The 18,589-nt window shown below is 46.6% G+C and overlaps 2 protein-coding genes across 12 annotated transcripts; one reads left to right on the top strand and one right to left on the bottom strand.

The window, feature by feature from the left end:
• The first annotated feature begins 582 nt into the window (after positions 1 to 582).
• LOC120826984 (polyhomeotic-like protein 1) lies at positions 583 to 9,808 on the top strand. Of its 11 annotated transcripts, none has more exons than XM_078081158.1 (16): positions 583 to 777; positions 1,510 to 1,647; positions 1,779 to 1,906; positions 2,618 to 2,728; positions 2,857 to 2,928; positions 3,307 to 3,423; positions 3,647 to 3,784; positions 3,891 to 3,972; positions 4,047 to 4,969; positions 5,294 to 5,429; positions 5,528 to 5,697; positions 5,804 to 5,885; positions 6,233 to 6,320; positions 6,586 to 6,751; positions 7,335 to 7,539; positions 7,625 to 9,808. In XM_078081158.1, the coding sequence occupies exons 3-16, from the start codon at positions 1,784 to 1,786 to the stop codon at positions 7,774 to 7,776; spliced, it is 2,565 nt and encodes an 854-aa protein (XP_077937284.1). In that variant the 5' UTR covers positions 583 to 777; positions 1,510 to 1,647; positions 1,779 to 1,783; the 3' UTR covers positions 7,777 to 9,808. The 11 variants fall into 11 exon arrangements, with proteins under 11 accessions (XP_077937284.1, XP_077937281.1, XP_077937289.1 ...); XM_078081155.1 differs by having other exon boundaries at positions 588 to 777; positions 4,044 to 4,969; XM_078081157.1 differs by having other exon boundaries at positions 594 to 777; positions 1,782 to 1,906.
• styk1a (serine/threonine/tyrosine kinase 1a) lies at positions 9,803 to 18,324 on the bottom strand. The gene is made up of 10 exons (XM_040189648.2): positions 18,175 to 18,324; positions 16,355 to 16,410; positions 14,366 to 14,563; positions 14,026 to 14,265; positions 13,518 to 13,699; positions 12,643 to 12,723; positions 12,052 to 12,266; positions 11,649 to 11,689; positions 11,343 to 11,439; positions 9,803 to 10,604 (listed from the first exon to the last, which is right to left on the bottom strand). The coding sequence occupies exons 2-10, from the start codon at positions 16,407 to 16,409 to the stop codon at positions 10,409 to 10,411; spliced, it is 1,305 nt and encodes a 434-aa protein (XP_040045582.2). The 5' UTR covers position 16,410; positions 18,175 to 18,324; the 3' UTR covers positions 9,803 to 10,408.
• Between the last annotated feature and the right edge of the window lie 265 nt (positions 18,325 to 18,589).

Here is an 18,589-nt window from a genome sequence, read left to right on the forward strand (position 1 = left end):
GTCTGATATAATGTTGAAATGTGAAATACCGACATATGCACGTGAACCCTCACATAATACAAATAATTTAACAGTAAAACACACAGACTAAACAATAGCAGACTACACAGACATTTTAATAGTAAGTACAGGCACCTGTTAACAAAATATCCCAAAACCATATAATTTATGACAAAATTAACATTTGAGTGCAAATGTCATTTAAAAAATACACGTTGCGGGAATCATTAATTTATTAAAGACTAAATAATGGATAATTTTTTATGAGTGAGCTTGTATTGTTGATACCAATCAGTGAAGATGGAGTCCTGTTAACTCATTAACTACATTGATTAAAATACATAAAGTGAAATTTGCATATTAGGAAGACAAGGCTTCCGAAGTCTGAGAAGGACTCGTTTCCGGTCCGGACCCCGAATGGACTATAGATAAATATATATATATATATATATATATATATATATATATATATATATATAAGTACATATACATAGATATAAGGACATATCTATGTATAAATGGACCCCCGCTGCTCGCTTCTGCTACGTCATCACATCGCGCCGGAAAAGGCAGCGCACCGACGAAAAAAAGAAGAAGAAGAAGAGGAGAAAAAAAAAAAGGGGAAAGGAGGCGTTACCCTCCAGCGCCATCAGCTGCAGATTTATGCAAAACAGAGGAAGCGCTGCGGAAGAAAAGGAGCGTCGCGCACGGAGCTCCGGACACCGACCAGCCGCCTGCGGACGGTCAGCAGCGGGCCGGCGGAGAGGACCGGGACCGGTAAGCACGTACCCGAGACCCCGCCCCCCCCCCCCCCCCACCCCCGATAACGGGACCAGACAGCGGCGGCAGGCTTACGGGATGCTAACGGGGGGGGGGGGGGGTAACACGGCCAGCTAACACACCGCGTCCGGCTCCCAGCTGATGCGCGCAGCCGCTGCTGATGAAGTGAAGCCGTGCGCGCGCGCGTGTGTGCGCGTGTGTGTGCGCGTGTGTGTGTGTGTGTGTGTGTGTGCGCGCGCGCGCGCGTCTGCGCGTGTGAAGCGTAGCTTTAGTAATAAAGATGCTGCAGGGAGTCAGATGTTACACCAGAGAGGCCCATAATAAATCCAGATGTTAAAGGAACACACCACGAACGTTACAAGATGAATTAGAATAAACGTTGTTTTATGTTATATGTGTATGTATATATATATATATATGTGTGTGTGTGTGTGTGTGTGTGTGTGTGTGTGTAGGTTAGTGCTCATGGCAAAATGGACAAATATATTAAAGGGGAAAGCGAGTATGAGATAGATACACATATTCATTATTTTAATCTATTTGTGTAAGAAACATGCCTTTTAATTCACAGATAAAACTGAAAAAACAACTCGACTTGTGTGAATTTACGACCCCGTGTTTCACAAATGAATGTGCACAATTATTTACATAACAAATTTCATCTACAAAAATGTTTAAAAAACAGCCTGCAAATATAGTTCATATTTACTAAGGTCTCCTGTGCAACAGAACGGCAGGTCGTGACACCCTGAATGTGTTGTGATGCACGGAGCCATTTACACGTCAACAGATGGTCGCGGTGAACAGAGGCGAGAACATCTGGAGTCGTCGGCGTCGCCCTGAAAGCATCTTTGTCGCTGAGAGCAGGTCGACCTCAGTCACTAAATACGAGTCAGCCTCTCAGCCTCCCTCCTCTGGGAGAAGAGTGACGGCCGCTCATCAGAGGAGGAGTGTGTGAGTGTGTGTTTGTCTGATGGACGGCTCCTCTGTCTCCTCAGCAGCCATGGAGACGGATGGAGAGCAGAACCAGCAGGGGGCCTCGACCAATGGTAGCGCGGCATCCGGAACGAGCTCCCGCCCCTCTCCAATGAATTCCATGTCTCTGTACGAAAGACAGGCGGTGCAGGTAGGTGTGTGTGTGTGTGTGTGTGTGTGTGTGTGTGTGTGTGTGTGTGTGCGTGTGCGTGTGCGTGTGCGTGCGTGTGTGTGCGTGTGTCAGGTCATCATTCATTTGAGTATTGGTTTGGTCCCTTGAGTACACATATTAGCATGAGAGTTTTTTGAATATTAGAATTAGAGTTTTCTTAGAATAAATCTATCAAATCCCCCGACGGATTATTCGTTTTTCTCCCCTCGTGGAAACAATAACAATCCTCATTGAGACAATAAACTTTATCTAAATGGGGCTTTTCATAACAAGCTAAGCTAAGTTAAGGTGAGGAGGACTCGCCTGTGTAATGTCTCAGGATGGAGGTTGAAGTGACTGAGTCGCCCAGCCGGTTTCTACCGAGGCTCTGTGTAATTTTCTCATGCTTCTGCACGACCATCTGTCTCTGTCACCCGCGCTCGCTCTAATCCAGCCCGCCGCGCTTTCATCTCTCCACTTATTGAGCACGAGCCTCTGCTCGTACATCACGCAGCTGGCAGGAGGCGTAATGCTCTGCTGCAGCCTCCCTCCCGCTTACCCCAAAGCACAGTACTTCTTCTGCTTCTCTCCTCCGCATCTTCCTCCTCGTTGTGTGCCTTCATCTTCTCCTTCATCACACTCTGTGTACTTCTTCTCCTCTGCTTTATCCGCCCGCGATGGCTCACCTGTGTCCTCTCCACCTCCGGCCAGGCGCTGCAGGCGTTACAGCGGCAGCCCAATGCGGCGCAGTACTTCCAGCAGCTGATGCTGCAGCAGCAGATCAGCAACGCGCAGTTCCAGAACCTGGCAGCCGTGCAGCAGGTAAAAGCACACAGGTGTGCGTGCACGTGTGCGCAATGTCAAGGGAGGAGATTTGCAGGTGATTTTTAGAGTCAGGATGTCAAATGAAAGAGGACAAAACCCAAAGCTCTTGTCCCGCTTCCTCTCAGGCCACCATGGCTGCCAGTCGGCAGTCGAGTGCCTCCGGCGGCGGCTCCTCTCAGACCACCGGCGCCGCGTCCGTACGTAGCCGCGCACCATCATGGCCGCTCACTAGCTGAGGGAAACTGTAGGTGGGGGGTGGGGCAGAGCTAAAAGAAAGAGCGTAGTGACCGTTTTATGTGGGAACTTTCACCATTTGTAAGAATGTGGAAGAGAAATGATTCCTTTTTGATTTGGCAAAACTAGCTGAAAATGTTTAATGACGTTTAATATGAATCATTTTATTTGATGCATGTCTGTTCGACTAGATATATTTCTTGTAATCTGTATATTTGTTCCCACATTTTTGTAAATTGGTATCAGAAATCACAGTAGTTCTGTGTTGTGTTGTAAATGTCGAGTAGAAGTTTTAAATAATAATTCTGCACATTGAAGAAGCCACTCTTTTAATTTGTCAGGCCAGTGTAACATCTGGATCTACGACCAACAGCCGTCCTCTGGGCAACCCGTCCACAATCAGCCAATCGGTGGTGCTGAGTGGGACGGCGGGGGCGCAGGGACAAATGTACCTGAGGGTGAGTCACGGAGCGCCTTCAGTCATCGTATGTCGCTGTTCATCACTTTATAGAAGCTATGTGTCCTCTGGAGACCAGTTCTACTGAACAGAGCTTGATGCATCCTCCGTTAACGTTAGCCGTTAGCTTAGCAGGGCCGTGCTAACCGCTAACATCAACTAGCTCCCGATACTGGTGCCTAGAAGCTCACCAGCGGCCGGGTGTGTCTGACGTCGTCCCGCAGGTCAACCGCTCTCTAAGGACCCCCATCTCCTCGCAGCTCATCTTCATGCCCGGCAGCGCAACCGTTGGCCAGCAGCCGCAGGCTAAACAGGAAGTGACGCCAACTTCCTCCGCCAGCGGTCAGTCGGACAACGACCAGGTCCGTGGAATTAGTGGCTTGCTGATGTTGAGGAGAACTTTGTTCTGTTTGTGGTTCCACTGATTGTTTTCCCCTTTTTAAAAATATATTCCCTCTTTGTCTCCAGGTGCAGAATCTGGCCATGCGAGGCGTGTCCACGCTCAAAGGTGTCGGCGTGAAGACTGAAGCTCCAGAGAGGAGCGACTCGGGTAAGCAGCCGTTTCTCCTGATGTCGATGTGTTGGTCACGTGACGCAGTTTTGTCCTCCCTGTCTTGTAAGCAGCCTACTCCTTGGTCCACTCGAGCTCCCACACCGCCAACAAGCCAGGCCATCTACAGCAACCGCCCCCCCACATCAAAATCCCCACGTACCCTCAGCCCACCAACCTCAAAGCCCAGCCTTCCTCTTCCTCCACCGCCACCTCCTCCATCCCTCTCTCCCAGCTCCTGCTTCACGGTACCCGGACCCTCACCGCGGGAACCACGGCCCCCACGGCGGCGCGCGCTCTGCTCCTGACGTCCGGCACGGCCTCCCAGGCCCACGGGTATCCCGTCGGCACGGCAACCATGAAACCGGCGGTGAGCGCTCAGACGCTGGTGGTGCAGCCTCTGCAGAAGACGTCGCCCGGTGCCGAGAAATTGAGCAACGGACCCGTCCCCATCCAACCCAAAACTCTGCAGGGGCTCCGCCTGCCGCTCCAGCTGCCCTCTAGGAACCCGCCCCCCATCCTGCCCGCCCCGCCGCCAGTCAGCAGCTCCGCGCCGCCTCAGACGCCGCACATCCCGGTGCAGATCGTGGGCGCCAGGCAGAGCATGCTGGGAAACACCCAGGCGCTGGCTCTGGCCCGGGGCAGCTGCTGCCGGGACGGCTCGTCCAGCCTGCTCACCATGTTGGCCTCCGTCACTTCCAGGGAGGGCGCGGCCGTGTGCCGAGGGGCGGGGCTAAAGGCGCTTCAGTCGCCACAGGAGGCGCCCCCAGTGGCTCAGGTCTCTCAGGTGCCTCCGGAGGCCAATCAGAGCTCCGGGCCGGGTGACAATGGACCCTTGGCCTCAGGCCCCGCCTCCTCCCAGGCCCCCGGGGTTTCCGCCCCTCCCACCTCGACGCCTCGCTCCTCCCTCTCCCTCCCCCTAGTGACGGAGGAGCAGAGAGGAGCATCAGCAGCTTTGCCCGTCAACGGAGACTCATCCAGAAGTCAGACATCACAGGTCAGTGTCCCCTGTGGGTTGTTGTAGGGGGTTAAAAGGAAACATTTTTGGAATAACGGTAGAAGTTTATTAAGTAATAAGTAAATGATCTTTTCCATTGTCAGTGTGACACAAATGAGACAGAAGAAGGCAGATTTTTTATGTTTTGAACAATTTGCACACAATATTTTTTATTTATTTTATAAAAAATAAAGCATATGTAAATATTATGTGTGTGTGTGTGTGTATATATAATATATATATATATATATATTATATATACTATGCATATTTTCTTATATCTGTTCTTTTGTCTTTCCGTCTGCTTAAACGGTTGTTTTTCAGGGAAAGCAGTTGACAGGCTCACTAAAAAGAAAATCTGATCCTACATCAGCCAATGACGAAGAAGGCCCCTCCCCTCCACGGCTCCATCCAATCAGAGATCCTGCCTCAGCACGGCCGACCAATCCCAGCGAAGCAGGTAACCGCACAGACACCTGTAACTCTCCACGCTCATAAACAGGGATATATATATATATGTATATATATACACATATGTGCCCCACCCTCCTCCACCAGGCTCTGGTGCTCCTCCTCCAGTCTCCTCCTCTTCCTCCCCCGTGCTGCCGCCGTCCCGTGGGGTCTGCCAGGGGGAGAGAGCCCCCCCCCCTCAAGCTGTGGTGAAACCAAACGTCCTGACGCACCTCATAGAGGGCTTCGTCATCCAGGAGGGGGCCGAGCCTTTCCCCGTGAGTCTCCTGCAATAACCTGATTGTGCTCCTCATCGAGTCGTTGGCTGACCTTCGCCCCCTCAACCGCCGGCCTTCTCTTTCCTCCATGCTGTTTGATTGACAGGCGTGTGGCTCGGTGAAGGACTCGACCGGTGAGGATTTAAACGACGGCGCGGACGGATCGGACGCGGTCACAACAGCAACGGGTAACAGACCAGCTGCTCTAAAAACACTTTGTTGTTGTTACCAGTAGATAACGCCTCCTTTGCATATTTAGCATAATATTTCACACAATTAAAGCTCCTTTTAATGTAGTGTTGAACTGTGTTGAACATAAGCACAAACTAGACAACAGAGATATCCAAAATTCCCTCCAAAGAATTTTGAACCTGTTTAGTTTTGGAGGCTCCGAATCTCCCGCCGCTGCCGTTGAGCTGAAGGCAGCGCGGGAACATGGCGTCCTGTGTGTCTTGTGCTCACATGTTGTGACCCTGAAACGTTGAAGGTGTTGTGTTGACCGCCTGCTCTTTTTCTCTGCCCCCCCCCCCCTCAGTGCTGAAGTGTGAGTACTGTAAAAACTTTGCTCCCGCCAGCCAGTTCAGAGGCACCAAGAGGTTCTGCTCCATGTCTTGTGCCAAGAGGTACTTCAACGTGCATCAAACGTAATACATGCAGCCGAAGCCATTTAGAAGGAAAGGTTAAAACACAGCAGATCGCTGTTGGCGTATCATTTAACATTTTCTGCTTTTACATTTGTCCCCCACACACACACACACACACACACACACACACACACACACAGATGCGAGTATCATGATCCTCCTCATCGTTGTGTGTTGCTCGTCTTGGCTTCAGTAGCGTACATGTCACTCTTTGTCCACGATACAGTATGTATTGGTTCCCCAGGTACAACGTCAGCTTCCGGCAGCACTTCTGCGTGCGGCTCGATCAGGGTCAAGGTCAGCTCTCCAACTCGGACGAGGAGGCGGGGATCGCCAGGCGGAGGGTCCCGCGCAGGACCAGCTCCGAAATAGCCAGTGCCAAGATCGCAGGGAGACCCCTACCGGACAAGGTGACGTCCCTCCCGTTATTTTTTTTGTTATTAACTCGTTTGATAGCGACGTACTTTTGAGCCACTTTGGGCGAACAAAACAGCGCCGGGAATGTTTTTAAGTTGGAATCAATGGCTGTTCATTGTGAGCCTCCCGAATGGACCATACTTCTCTAACTCAACGTTACATTTAAAAGTGCACTCTTCCGTCAGATCACCCGCCCCCGCCCTGAATAAATTAAATCCTCGTCGGCGCCGCACTGCATGCTGGTATATACTGGGCCGCAAAGGTCAGATCAGATGTGTCCTCCGAACCGGCTCCTGGAGGACTGCGTCCCTCGAGCGCGTTCGGGGGAGCCGACGGATTGGGACAGGCGAGGTCGACAAACGCGTCCTTAAGGATGCGGCCTAGTGACGTAGAGACACGGCTGTAGTCGTTTTCTCATCGACTTCTGTGGGACCAGAGGAGTTGCCCCCCGGTGGCCACCACAGAGAATGCAGCTTTGAGACATGAAGCTTTTGCCAAACCCGCCCCCCCCCCCGTGGTCAGCCACCGTTTTCTAACGCCTTGCTCGCGGGTTCCTCGCCTCTTCCCCCCGCACAGTGCCACTCGGAGTCCAGCCACTCAGACGAGGAGTCCAGCGGAGAGGAGGACGAGGACGACCCGGTGTCCCTGTCCTCTGCCTCCTCCGCCTCCTGCCGCCCGCCGCCTCCGCCGCTCCCGACGGAGAGCTCCGCGGGCTGCCCGCCCTCCGGCCCCGCCCAGTGGGGCGTGGAGGAGGTGACGCAGTTCATTTCCTCGCTACAAGGTTAGAATATAAACTTTTTCTTCTATTCCAAACCTCCTCCCCTCCCCAACCGCTTTTTCTTTAATCTTCGTCCTCCTGTTCGCAGGCTGCGAGGAGCTCGCCTCCCAGTTCCTGTCGCAGGAGATTGACGGACAGGCCCTGCTGCTGCTGAAGGAGGAGCACCTAATGTCCACCATGAACATCAAGCTCGGCCCCGCCCTCAAGATCTGCGCCCACATCAACGCCCTGAGGGACTGATGCGTGTTCAAAGTCAAGCCCCCGATCACTTTGGATGTGGAACTGGTTCGGGACGAGTCGGAGGGCTGCTCCTGGAGGCGTGACATCCTCTTCCAGAGGAGGCCGAGGCTCGTGAGCTCTCAGCAGGTCGTTGATCCGTCCGCTCGGCTGCTCACTCTTAAAGGTCGGACGCACAGATGTTGTTAACCTTTGAGTCTGTATTTGCAAATATTAAAAAAAGATTACAATATTTAGGTGAAGATAGATGTTCCCTAAAATGCTGTTTCTACGCAGAGCAGTAAAAGTTCTTGGTGGTTTCATTTTGCTTTTTAGTTGCACAATCTCCCTCCTGCACCTGCTTGTGTGTTGTGAAATGAAGGTTCTGAATGTATTCTCCACGCAAGTCGCTTCAGAAAGTTGGATTTTTGCACAGACAGTAAACTAGGCGCTGCCTATCTTACTGCATTTGTTGTTGCATTGAATTGATGTTTGGCCATCGGGTCAAAGTGTACTTGACAGCCCGCTTCTTTGTCGTCTTTCTTTTAAACCACGTATGTTCTTGTGTAGCCGAACACTTGAGGCTGTTTGGATTGGGATTATTACAGAACTGTAGCGAAAAAATATGTATAATTTAATTCAAATCTATTCAAAAGCTGTGTATCAGTTGTCATCAAAGATGACAGTTGGTTTACTTTGAAGGGAACATTTTAACTTTAATTGTATTTATGTGACAACTAATACTTTCAAAAAGGTGTAATTGTTTTTTAACTGGTGGCTTTTTTAATTTGTATGCGGTCTGTTCTTCAGTTTACAGGGTACGCTTTGAGTACAGGGTACTAGAGTCCAAATGAATCCCGAGTCCTTCGGCTCTGTTTTCAAGTGAGGCAAAAATACTGATGTTGCTTCTGCTTTTCTCACATCGGCACTCCAAGAAGCAGGAACGCTCTCCAAAAACTCTAACGAGACAGTCTTTTCATTTACTGTGGACTCTACACTCAAAGATGCATCCTGGGACTATTTTGTTCTGTCTGGCAATTTTTGAGACTTGTCCAACCGGCTCCATTCAAGGGTTTGTGTGTGAGTGACGGGTGACGTCGTGGGCTTGATTTTTGCGAAGGGACGTTTTCTCCTCAACAACATTAAAAAAAGAAACGCTGGAACAGTTGAACAAAGCCAGGAGGAGAAACCCACGGACCTACAGGTACGTTTCGGATGGACGTTCCTGAGTGAAGGAGGCGTCAATGAGGAGAAACTTAAGCTGTAATAAGTGTAGGATTTGCCTTTATATTTAAATGCACATTTGTTTGCTGGACGGCCTTGTTTCTGCTTTTTACCGTAGGAGTTTTCTCATGTTACCGCTCTGTGAACCTTGTGGCCTTTCTCACTAGTCTCTTTAATAGGTTTAGATGAGGATTGTTTCTTTTCTAACTGCTTTTCATATCATTCCTTGTTTTTATATTCGTACTTACTTTTCTACAATTGTTAATTCAAGCAATGACATCTGTTGCCTTTCCCCAAAAGGCGCCACTGAGTACCGGCCTCGATTAAGGACACTTGCCATCTTCCTCGTGGCTCCGTCCCGTAGCGTGTAACTACCAACAGTATTTCCCTGTCTAGATATCGACCTTTGGCTCTATTGTTCGTTCGTGACCGTGGCTCTCACAGTGTTTTCTTTCCAACAGGACGATGGTGTCTGGTAGCTGTGTTTTTTTTCTATTCCATAGTGCTCGCCATATGTTGAGGTGTTTGAATCCCTCGCCGTACTGTGAAGGCTAAAAATATTGGCACTTGTACACAAGTTGTGTGAGCCACAGTCTCTTAATCACCACCAACCAGCAAATGTTTGGATTATCGGTGAAACGTTTGCAGAACCGGGGTTCATTCAATCATCGTTCTCCCAAAAAGTAGCACTCGTTTTATAATTATTGAATTGAGGCTACTCAATTTTTCAGTTAACAGTCTTAAAAAACTGCTAAATCTTGGAGGGACTCGGTCTGACAAAGAGATGTTAACAGTTCTATCTTGCAAATAAAAAAAATCATCAGTCTTTTACAACCATGTGTTTTTATTTTTGACCGAACTGACCTTCAGTGAATGCATAGCTTTTGTATAGTGCTCTTTATAATAATTGTTGACGTGTATGGATTACTTCCGCTGTGTGCCATTATCTTCTATGGTCTGAAATGTGAGAATGGATCATTGTAGGTTTGTAGGAACGTGTTTTTGGCATTATGATGCTTTAAAGTTCACTATTTGCTGTACCTGACTGTCTCACTCACTACATCTGCGGCTGTTGGTCATTTGTTGCATCACGGCAGTTTTACAGTGAAGTATTGTCTCTTCACACAATATATTATGGTGCACCTCGTGTCCTCTGCTGTAACGCTTCTGGAACGTTTCTCTGCATAACACAATTTCCTTCCTTTACAGCTGCAAAAGTGCTGCTAACTTCTTTCATTATGAGTATTTCAGATGATTATGATAGTTATACTACGCAAAAGAAATATATTTACACCCGATATATATACATACTTTCCAAATATACAGTATAAACGTTTGACGTGGTTGATTTTTTTTCTCCCGAAGTTCTATTTCATTGCAATCCTTCATTATTCTATCCAGAGAAGTTCCGACTGATGACGGTCTCAGCCAATCAGAGCACAGCGTAGTTGTACGCTTCTCCAAACCCCGCCTCCCTGAGGTATTTCTCGATGTCCAGTGGTGCAGCCGCTCTGATGACTGTGCTCCCATTGGCTGAGCGCTCTGCCTCGTGAAGCTTCCTAATAAGCTCTGGCATCGAGACGCGTTGTTCGGGGCCCCAATGGCAGCAGGCCCTGATGATTGAGTACCTGAAGAACAAGGTAACGAGAACAACAAGAGTACATCTCAAAACCCAGAAAGAAAACGATTTTTTCCACCGCAACACACCATTACGTTAGTTAGCAGGGTTTCGGCCGTTGGAACTTACGCTAGCTAACTAACTTAACGTAGCTAACGCTAGTAAGTTAACGTTAAATGCAACGTTAGTTTAGCGTTAAGTTACTGCCTCACGTAACTTCGCTTAAATGTGTCTGCAATTTAACGTTGTTTAGGATGTATGTTTAATGTTACACAAATTAAAGTTACATTTTAAGCACGTTAAAAATGTAATTATAGTTAATCTATAAGATTACGTTTGCCTTGGCTGAAAACAAACCATCTAACGCTACGAAACAAATGTTCGTTGGCGCTTGCTAATTAGCTAACTGCTAGCTAGTTTGTGAGCTAGCTAATGCTAATTGATGCTAAGGATTTGACACCTGTGATCAGGACTTTTTTGGGGGCGGTGGGCATAATTACAGTTTAACAATATCAATATATTTATATGTATAAAAAAGCCTATGGGCCGGGGTACGATATTATACTCTTATCTCCTCCAAATAAGACACAATAATAGCTAAAAACTGCCGTTTAGAACACCCGGACGTTACTTGGTCCTCATTCAAAAAGCATTATTTTTAATGCGGGGCATTGAATTGTTTCTAGGGCACGTCATGATTTGTGGCTGATATAAAGACTGTGGTATTGTGAAAGCGGTCTTGTCTTACAGTGAGTTGGAGCATCTGACGGGCCGTTTGAGATGCTTTCCTCTTTGTAGATTCTGCAGAAGTTCATTTACAGAGATCTGGGCAAACGGTGGGTCACCTGCAGACAGTATCACATGATTGATTAAAGAACCTTTACAAACATATTAAGCTGCAAGAGCGCATTGTATGTGATTTTATTTTGGCTTACTGTTGTATGAAAGTTATTATTTTTCGATAATTATAATCAAAATTCTATCACTTTACCAAAAAGTTTCATACACCAAATGGCTTTTCTTGGAGGTATATTTAATATTGGAAAATACCTACCCAATGTGACCATTTCATAGAGCAGCATACCAAAGGACCATCTGTCAACGAGGGTGAGAGGAGCATTATGCATTATGTATACTGAGATTAAGATATACTGTTGGGTGCAAATTCACATATTAATGCATTTAGAGTAGAAATAATTAACATTTTCAAACATTTCAGATGCTCACCTTTCACTAGAAATGTGGAGATTATTTTATTTAATGTTATATAACATTGTTATACACGATAGGGAGAAATATAACATTTACATCATTTAAATACAATGTCATGTAATGTCAGTTATTAAACAAATTGGAAAATAATAAACCTGCATTATCAAGCTTTTACTTTGATAACTGTGGCTGGGACATTTCAATGAATACTTCAGTCTTAGTAGCATTATTTCATATAGACTCACACGTCACTACTCTGACGGAAGTCTCTTCTGCTTAACACTTCCGGTGCCTGCCACTTCCTCATCTCCTTGTCTCCTATTTCCTCGGCGGGGCCGGCGCTTGTAGTCCTGCGGTAGGCGGAGCCTAATCCCCACAGCTTCGCTGTCAGATCTCCACCAACCAGCACGCTGCGAGCTCCCAGGTTGCCATGGATGCAGCGCTGACTGTGCAGGTACTCCTACAAGATGTTCACATATAAAGATGGAGTTAAGAGGGATGCTGCACATGTTGAGGACCTGGCTGTGCAATAGAAACATTTTATGGTTTTTAGAAACATTTAGAATGGATACTGATTCATACTTTAACTGTTGTCACATCTAATTCAACCCGGCATCATAACCTTAACCTGAAGTGTGAAGATAACATTCAGCCTGTTTTATTTATCAGGCATAAACTGACCTTTGGTTTCCCACCAAGCCATAACACATTAGGATATAGACTGTTTGGGAAATAAAGAGGAAGATATAATATAAATGTGCTCTCTGTACCAAATGATTGTGATAAATTCTGTATTTTGGTACACAAAGCAAAAGAAAACAAATAGTTTAACTGACCAGAGCAGAGGCCACTTGTCCTGCCATGGTGAAGATCCTCTTCTCTGTCATTTCACATGAGGACTCTGAACCGGAGTTATTCTTCAGTGAGAGAGGAGGGAACATTTAGAACACACAATGAGTCTTCTTATAGTTGGATTGTAGCCTTCCTTTAGACTACTTTTATGTGACCATAATCAGCTGTTACTCCATATGTACTGCAGGCTCACATGTGTAGAAGTAGGAACGCTGAACCTGCTCTCCTGTATACTGTATACTGTACTGTATACTTTTCCTAACAGGATATATTGGCCTACACACCTCAGAAAGGCAAAGAGCAGTAATCACTGTGACTACCCTGCATGTTTAGAGGTAATCACATAATGGTCCTACTACTTACAGGGAACATTTTTAATGCTTCTACACGTTACTGTGGGTATCTGGCATGTCTACCGACCCCAAAACTAAAAGACAAAAAAACAACTCCCGCGATTGGTTCTGGTTCTCGAACGTTGTGTGCGAATGACTGGAATGAGCTTCCTCATCATTCTGTCTCGTTCAGACGGGGTAAAAAGGGTTTTAAATGATCCTTGTGGTATTTTGAACAAAGTTTAAACTATGTTACAGACATTTCATTAAGACCTCAAAGGACCACATCAGCTGGTGCTAAAATGGGCACACGATGGGTCCTTTAAAGTGCCATGAAGAATATTATGTCCACTTCTGTTCTATTTGAACCGATCTGTTTTAATCCTATCCAGAATGTTTTTGATTTCTCTAATGAAATGCTTTTAAATACGCCTTTCTTAGGTTTCCTGCTCTATTTATTAGTGATGCAAACTACAGTGTAAACCTGGCTCATAATCCATTCATTTATGGACCAGTAGAAAGCTTACCTGTCGACATCTCCACAGGTACCCCAGCAGGTCTCTGTGTAGCAGCTCCTCCACCACCATCATGGGGGGCGGCTGGACGGAGACCACACCCAGCAGCTCAGGTATGAAGGGGTGGGGCCCCAGTCCTGACACGAAGGAAGCGAAACCGAAAAAGTGCTGCTTCTCACTACTGCTGGCCCGTTCTGATGGAAAGGTTAAACAACAGATCGATATTTGTATGGCCATTTTTCTGAACATTGAAGTTCCACAGAGAGGAAGTGCTTTCTTAAAAGCATCGTGGTTCACATTCACACTGTAACTGAACTGCATTTATTTGCAAAAAAATAGGCTTCTGTGCCATCAATCGCTTGTAGTTTTTTTTGTGTGGACATTTGCTAGTTGCTGTATTTGAGCGGCTGTGGAAACTGAACCAGAACCAAGCACGTATAAGGTACAAAACCCCGTAAACTAGTGATGTGTTTCTTGCTAAGAAATGAACAAGACTAAACATTGCATGCAGTCACTCCACCTTTGAGCCTCCTCAGGACGACGTCCCTGTTGTCCATGCGCGCTCTGTAGAGGCTGACTGTGTCGTCCGGCTTAATGGAGAAGGACCGCGGCAGGGCAGTGACCTGGCTGAAGGCTCCGTGCTGCCTCTCTGTGGACACTTGAGGTACTGCAGCCCGAGTTGGCACGACTGTCTGCCGCTGCACTTGTTGAACTGACATTGGCAGTTCTTCGTGTTCTAGCGGGTTTATCCCTGGGGGGGCTATTCAGAGAGAGAGGCACACAGCAGAATATTACATTAAAAAAAATAATCTTCATACTTTAAGAGATTAGAAAGAACACCGGGACTCGTGCACGCTCACCATCGATTCCCTGTAGGTGAGGCCGTTGGCTCTTCCTCTGATTGTGTCTGTGTGATGAGCTGTGGGGGCGCTGAGGGGCTCTGCTCTGTGTCCGTTCAGGACAACACATCACTAAGCACAGGGCCAGTAAGGTGACCAGGCTCCCCAGGATGAGCAGCGTGGGGACGATGATCACCTCTTTCATGTGGTACGTCACAACTGAGAGACATCACAGAGCATCCGTGTGTAAATATCCGGTTGGAGACGGTGGATCCTTTTTAAGACTTTACATTTTCATGTGTGCCATTGCTGAGTTGCACTGCTGAGGAAGACCTTCCCACAGCAGGAATGTCCGAACCCCGTGTATTCTCGTGTTTTCAGTAAGCACGTCCTTCACCAGTTCTTGATGCTCTTGTCAATGTGTGTCTCAGACGGACTAAACAAACCCAAAACAACTGACGCTGTTTGGTAGTTGGTTTCTGTTTCCTGCTCGGGGGTCTTGGACAGCATGAATACGTTGGCTGGTAAAAGGTTGTACTCGGTATGTTGATGTTGATTGTGACGCATCATTTCTTTCACAAAGCACCTCAGTACTGGAAAGCAACTTTCACCTTCATGTCAATGGTGCAAACAAACCAACTGAACTGATATTGTTCTTCTAAGCTTTATTATTGTCTTTATTGTTGGAATGTTTTTGAGCATTTTCAGCAGGAGGGGAGAATTTCATAGTTACTCATGAATACCACAATCAGTTTCCCGTCACACTGGAGAAGCTCAGTAAGGTTTACCAGTAATGCTGTTTAGCCAATAGTCTTCTTTTGTCATCATATGACTGGCGTGAGCCATTGTGTTGCTCACTGCCTCCTTACAGGCTGCCGTCATTAGACGTGGCTGAATCACTCATTGGCATTTAGAGGCTCCGATAGTGCAAAGTCATTGATCGCGGGACTTTACCTGTTCATTCCGGGAACCATTTCTCTTTGACAGCCAAGCCCAACAGGAAATAGATTTGGGGTTTTTCCTGCTTACTCACGGCTGTCCTCATTATCTCATGACATTCACTTGAGCTCTCCACTGCTCTTCCCAGGATGCTTTTGTATTCACTCTTTTTATGGCTTTCATTTAGTCTTTTAGAAGTGCGCCTCCCCTTCACATTGACCCTTCACTGACAACCCTGTTAATACCAAAGTCTTTGTGTGGACCAACACACCTTTGACGTCATATAACAATGTATGAATCGGCTCCTGTTGTGGAAATACTGACGTGAATCCAATGTTTTTAGAAAGAAGAAACTGGAGTGAAGTCGGTGTTAGCGCGGCGTGCTGGTGGTGATTCTGAGGTGTGGTGAGGTAGTTGTCAAAGGGAGTAAATAATTTCTTGACATTCTCCTTTGGCTGTTTGAGCTCCAACTTTGAACAAGGACTCAACAAGTCATGTTAAAACCTCAACTACATGTTTGTTACCGTGAGACATCTGGCATTCTCATTACGTTGGTAGGAACGGTTAAAAGGTGCAGAATACATTCAAACTCATTTGTAGAAAGTCTTCGAATATTTGAATAAACCCGTAGTCAACATCCATCAACAACAATTTTAAAAGGCATCCTTACTGCAAAAATCAGGACTTTTTTTTAAAGTTATAGTTTCATGTGTTGTAATAAAGTTTGAAAGTGACTGGTATGGTGTGTGAAAGGCTCATCCTATATATACTATATATATATATATATATATATATATATCCTGAAATAATAAATTTCTTGTTTAAATAAGGAAGCTGTTTTATTAACATACTCAACAGGCGGTGAACTGAAAAGTAGATGTATAACTAAAGATGAAAAGCAAAAGTCAGGAACTCAAACTAACTGTGGAGATGAAAAGGTCTCCAGGTACACAAAGACAGAAGACCGAAGTGAGGCGAGCAGTAAAGTAGGAAGAGGAGTAAAGTAAATAGGAGACATGAGAGGAGGAAGGGAGCGAGGGGAGAGGAGATGAGGAGCGGCTGTGTTCTTACTACAGAGCTGGTTGTTGGGTGCACACAGATTATCGGCCGAGGTGTTTGAAGACATGCTGGAGGGGAAGAGAGGAGCAGAGATCAGTTACGTCTCATAAATAACTTTATATATACATGTGGAAGTGGCTTTAAACTGTAGTAACCACCACATTTCACAAAGACGTTCATATTTACAGTAAATATCTATTAACAATCTTTACTTGCATAGCAAACAATGAAACCCTAAGCCTTTTTTTTTATCGCTCAAAGCAAATATAAAAAGGCGTGCTGGAGTGCTTGTTCTCTGTGTGTGCAGTTCAAACTGATAAATGTGTTCCATGCATGACAGAGAAGCAGAGATCAGCGTTACTGCTGCTCAGCATATAAATATCAACCCGGCATTCAGCAGCCCGTTAAACTTCTCAGAGCGCACACACGATACGGCTGCACGCACGGCCGAGCTCTCCGGTGTTCGCTGGCTCTTCCCGTGGTGCTCACATTGTGCCGGTTGGTGGTTTGTCAGTAAAAAGGTGGAGCATCATTTCCTCATCTAAAAAACCGAGTGTTTTTTTTATCAAGACCGGTAACTGGTAGCTACAGACAGGAAACTTTCTCACGTCACATGAAGGGAAACACATGACTGACTATGAATGTGACTTGTTTGATCACATCAGGGATATTCGGGATGGTTATGAAGTGGTCAGTACATGACCTCCAGCAGATGGCTTACTGAGACACAGGCTAAGGAAACATTAATTTTGCGTGCTCCGTGCACGGTTCATCCTGTGCTCTCCATTTTTTAAAGTAATTTACGCAAATGGTAAAAATTCAAACAATGAGGTAAAACAGGACAGACAGACGCTGGAAAACCACGACGCCTCCTTTTTGTTTAACAAATGCATCGCAGGCGATCCGAACTAACCACCGTTAGCAGTGATGCAGAAGGCCCGACCCGTTCCCCCCCCTGTACACCTGTCTCACACACACACCTGTGGAGCATTGGGTAAGAAAGTAAACCGTTTAACCACAGGGGAAGAAGACCTGCGGCCTCTTCATCAAAGCCTGTTCATCATTTAGCTTCTTTTGACTTCATTCTTTGTGGGGGGGGGAATGATTCTTTGAAGGTGCCTTCGTCTACGAGCAGCTGATGTGTTGTCATTCAATAACAGTTAAGAAATGTGTTGTTATGCCTCCCTCGTCCCCTTCTGTCATCTGGTTAAACCCGACAGCCACACGGTAACGCTCACTGCAGGCTGATGTGCATTAGAGGGATTAGAGGGGAGACATAACAAATGTTACCGCGCAGTGAGTCTGATCATCCACACCTCTCAGACCATGGAAACATTCTTATTATAGTGTACTCTCGATGAGACACACACACACACCAACTCCTTACATATTTTCACTGGCATGCAGTTAGCATTCATGAGGACAATAAAAACTAAAGTGAAGCCTTTACAATTTAGGAAGAATGGATGTCACAGAACCTGTTTGTCTGCATTGCTCTCCCACACAGCTAACACGCCCGCAACAACACTCGCCCGCACGCACAACAAGACACAGACGCCTCTCCACACAAGAGCACACACTGAAGACACACAAACAAAATCACGGAGCAAAAGACATTACAGTTGTAAATCACTTGGGGAAGTTATGCAGTGATGCCGTTTATGAAAGGAGTCATAGAATAATCCATCTGAACTCAACCTGCACTAAGTGGCCGTGTGTCCAGACAACGTAACAGCACGTACACACAAGTGCACACGGATTTCAGCTGGAGCGTGTTTAAAAAACAACAGTTTCACCTAAACAGTATTTAAAGTTCCCTTGGTTGATCTTACTTGTCAGATTCTACGTGCTCCTCTCGTCCAAAGCGCCCAGGTGGAGAGTTGTGTAGCGTCCACGGGCCGACACATCGTCAAAGTCTCAGCCTCTGTTTCTGTTTTGTGTCACACGCACGTTTTCTCCTGTGTGTGTCTGTCTCCCTCTCTGTAAGCCACACCCCCCCGAGTCCTCGCCGTGCTTATCGCCTGCACACACCCAGTGTTTGCGTGTCATTGTTCGGGTGTTTGTGTGGAGTGACCCGGCTGCATTTCTCTTTCTAACTAGACAAGACAGAAAGTTGGATACTATTTGCATTTCCTTGGAAGGTATCAAGGATGCTTATTTTCAGCCCTTGTTTAATAGTCCTGATCCGAACCGCAGAGCGTTTACAGTCTAACCATCACAGTTTGAAGGGAACGTTTTACTCAGAAT

This window comes from Gasterosteus aculeatus, chromosome 10 (assembly GCF_964276395.1).
Source record: "Gasterosteus aculeatus chromosome 10, fGasAcu3.hap1.1, whole genome shotgun sequence".
In the NCBI taxonomy this organism is placed as follows: Eukaryota; Metazoa; Chordata; class Actinopteri; order Perciformes; family Gasterosteidae; genus Gasterosteus; species Gasterosteus aculeatus.

Bases quoted from the DNA above. Each gene is read 5' to 3' on its own strand.
- LOC120826984 (XM_078081155.1), top strand. From the start codon at position 1,784: ATGGAGACGGATGGAGAGCAGAACCAGCAGGGGGCCTCGACCAATGGT. The intron at 2,929-3,306 runs GTACGTAGCCGC...TTAATTTGTCAG, and splicing joins AGACCACCGGCGCCGCGTCC to GCCAGTGTAACATCTGGATC. The intron at 5,886-6,232 runs GTAACAGACCAG...CCCCCCCCTCAG, and splicing joins CGCGGTCACAACAGCAACGG to TGCTGAAGTGTGAGTACTGT.
- styk1a (XM_040189648.2), bottom strand. From the start codon at position 16,409: ATGTCTTCAAACACCTCGGCCGATAATCTGTGTGCACCCAACAACCAG. The intron at 11,690-12,051 runs GTGAGTCTATAT...CCTCGTTGACAG, and splicing joins TTCCGTCAGAGTAGTGACGT to ATGGTCCTTTGGTATGCTGC. The intron at 11,440-11,648 runs GTAGGTATTTTC...TACTGTCTGCAG, and splicing joins CTATGAAATGGTCACATTGG to GTGACCCACCGTTTGCCCAG.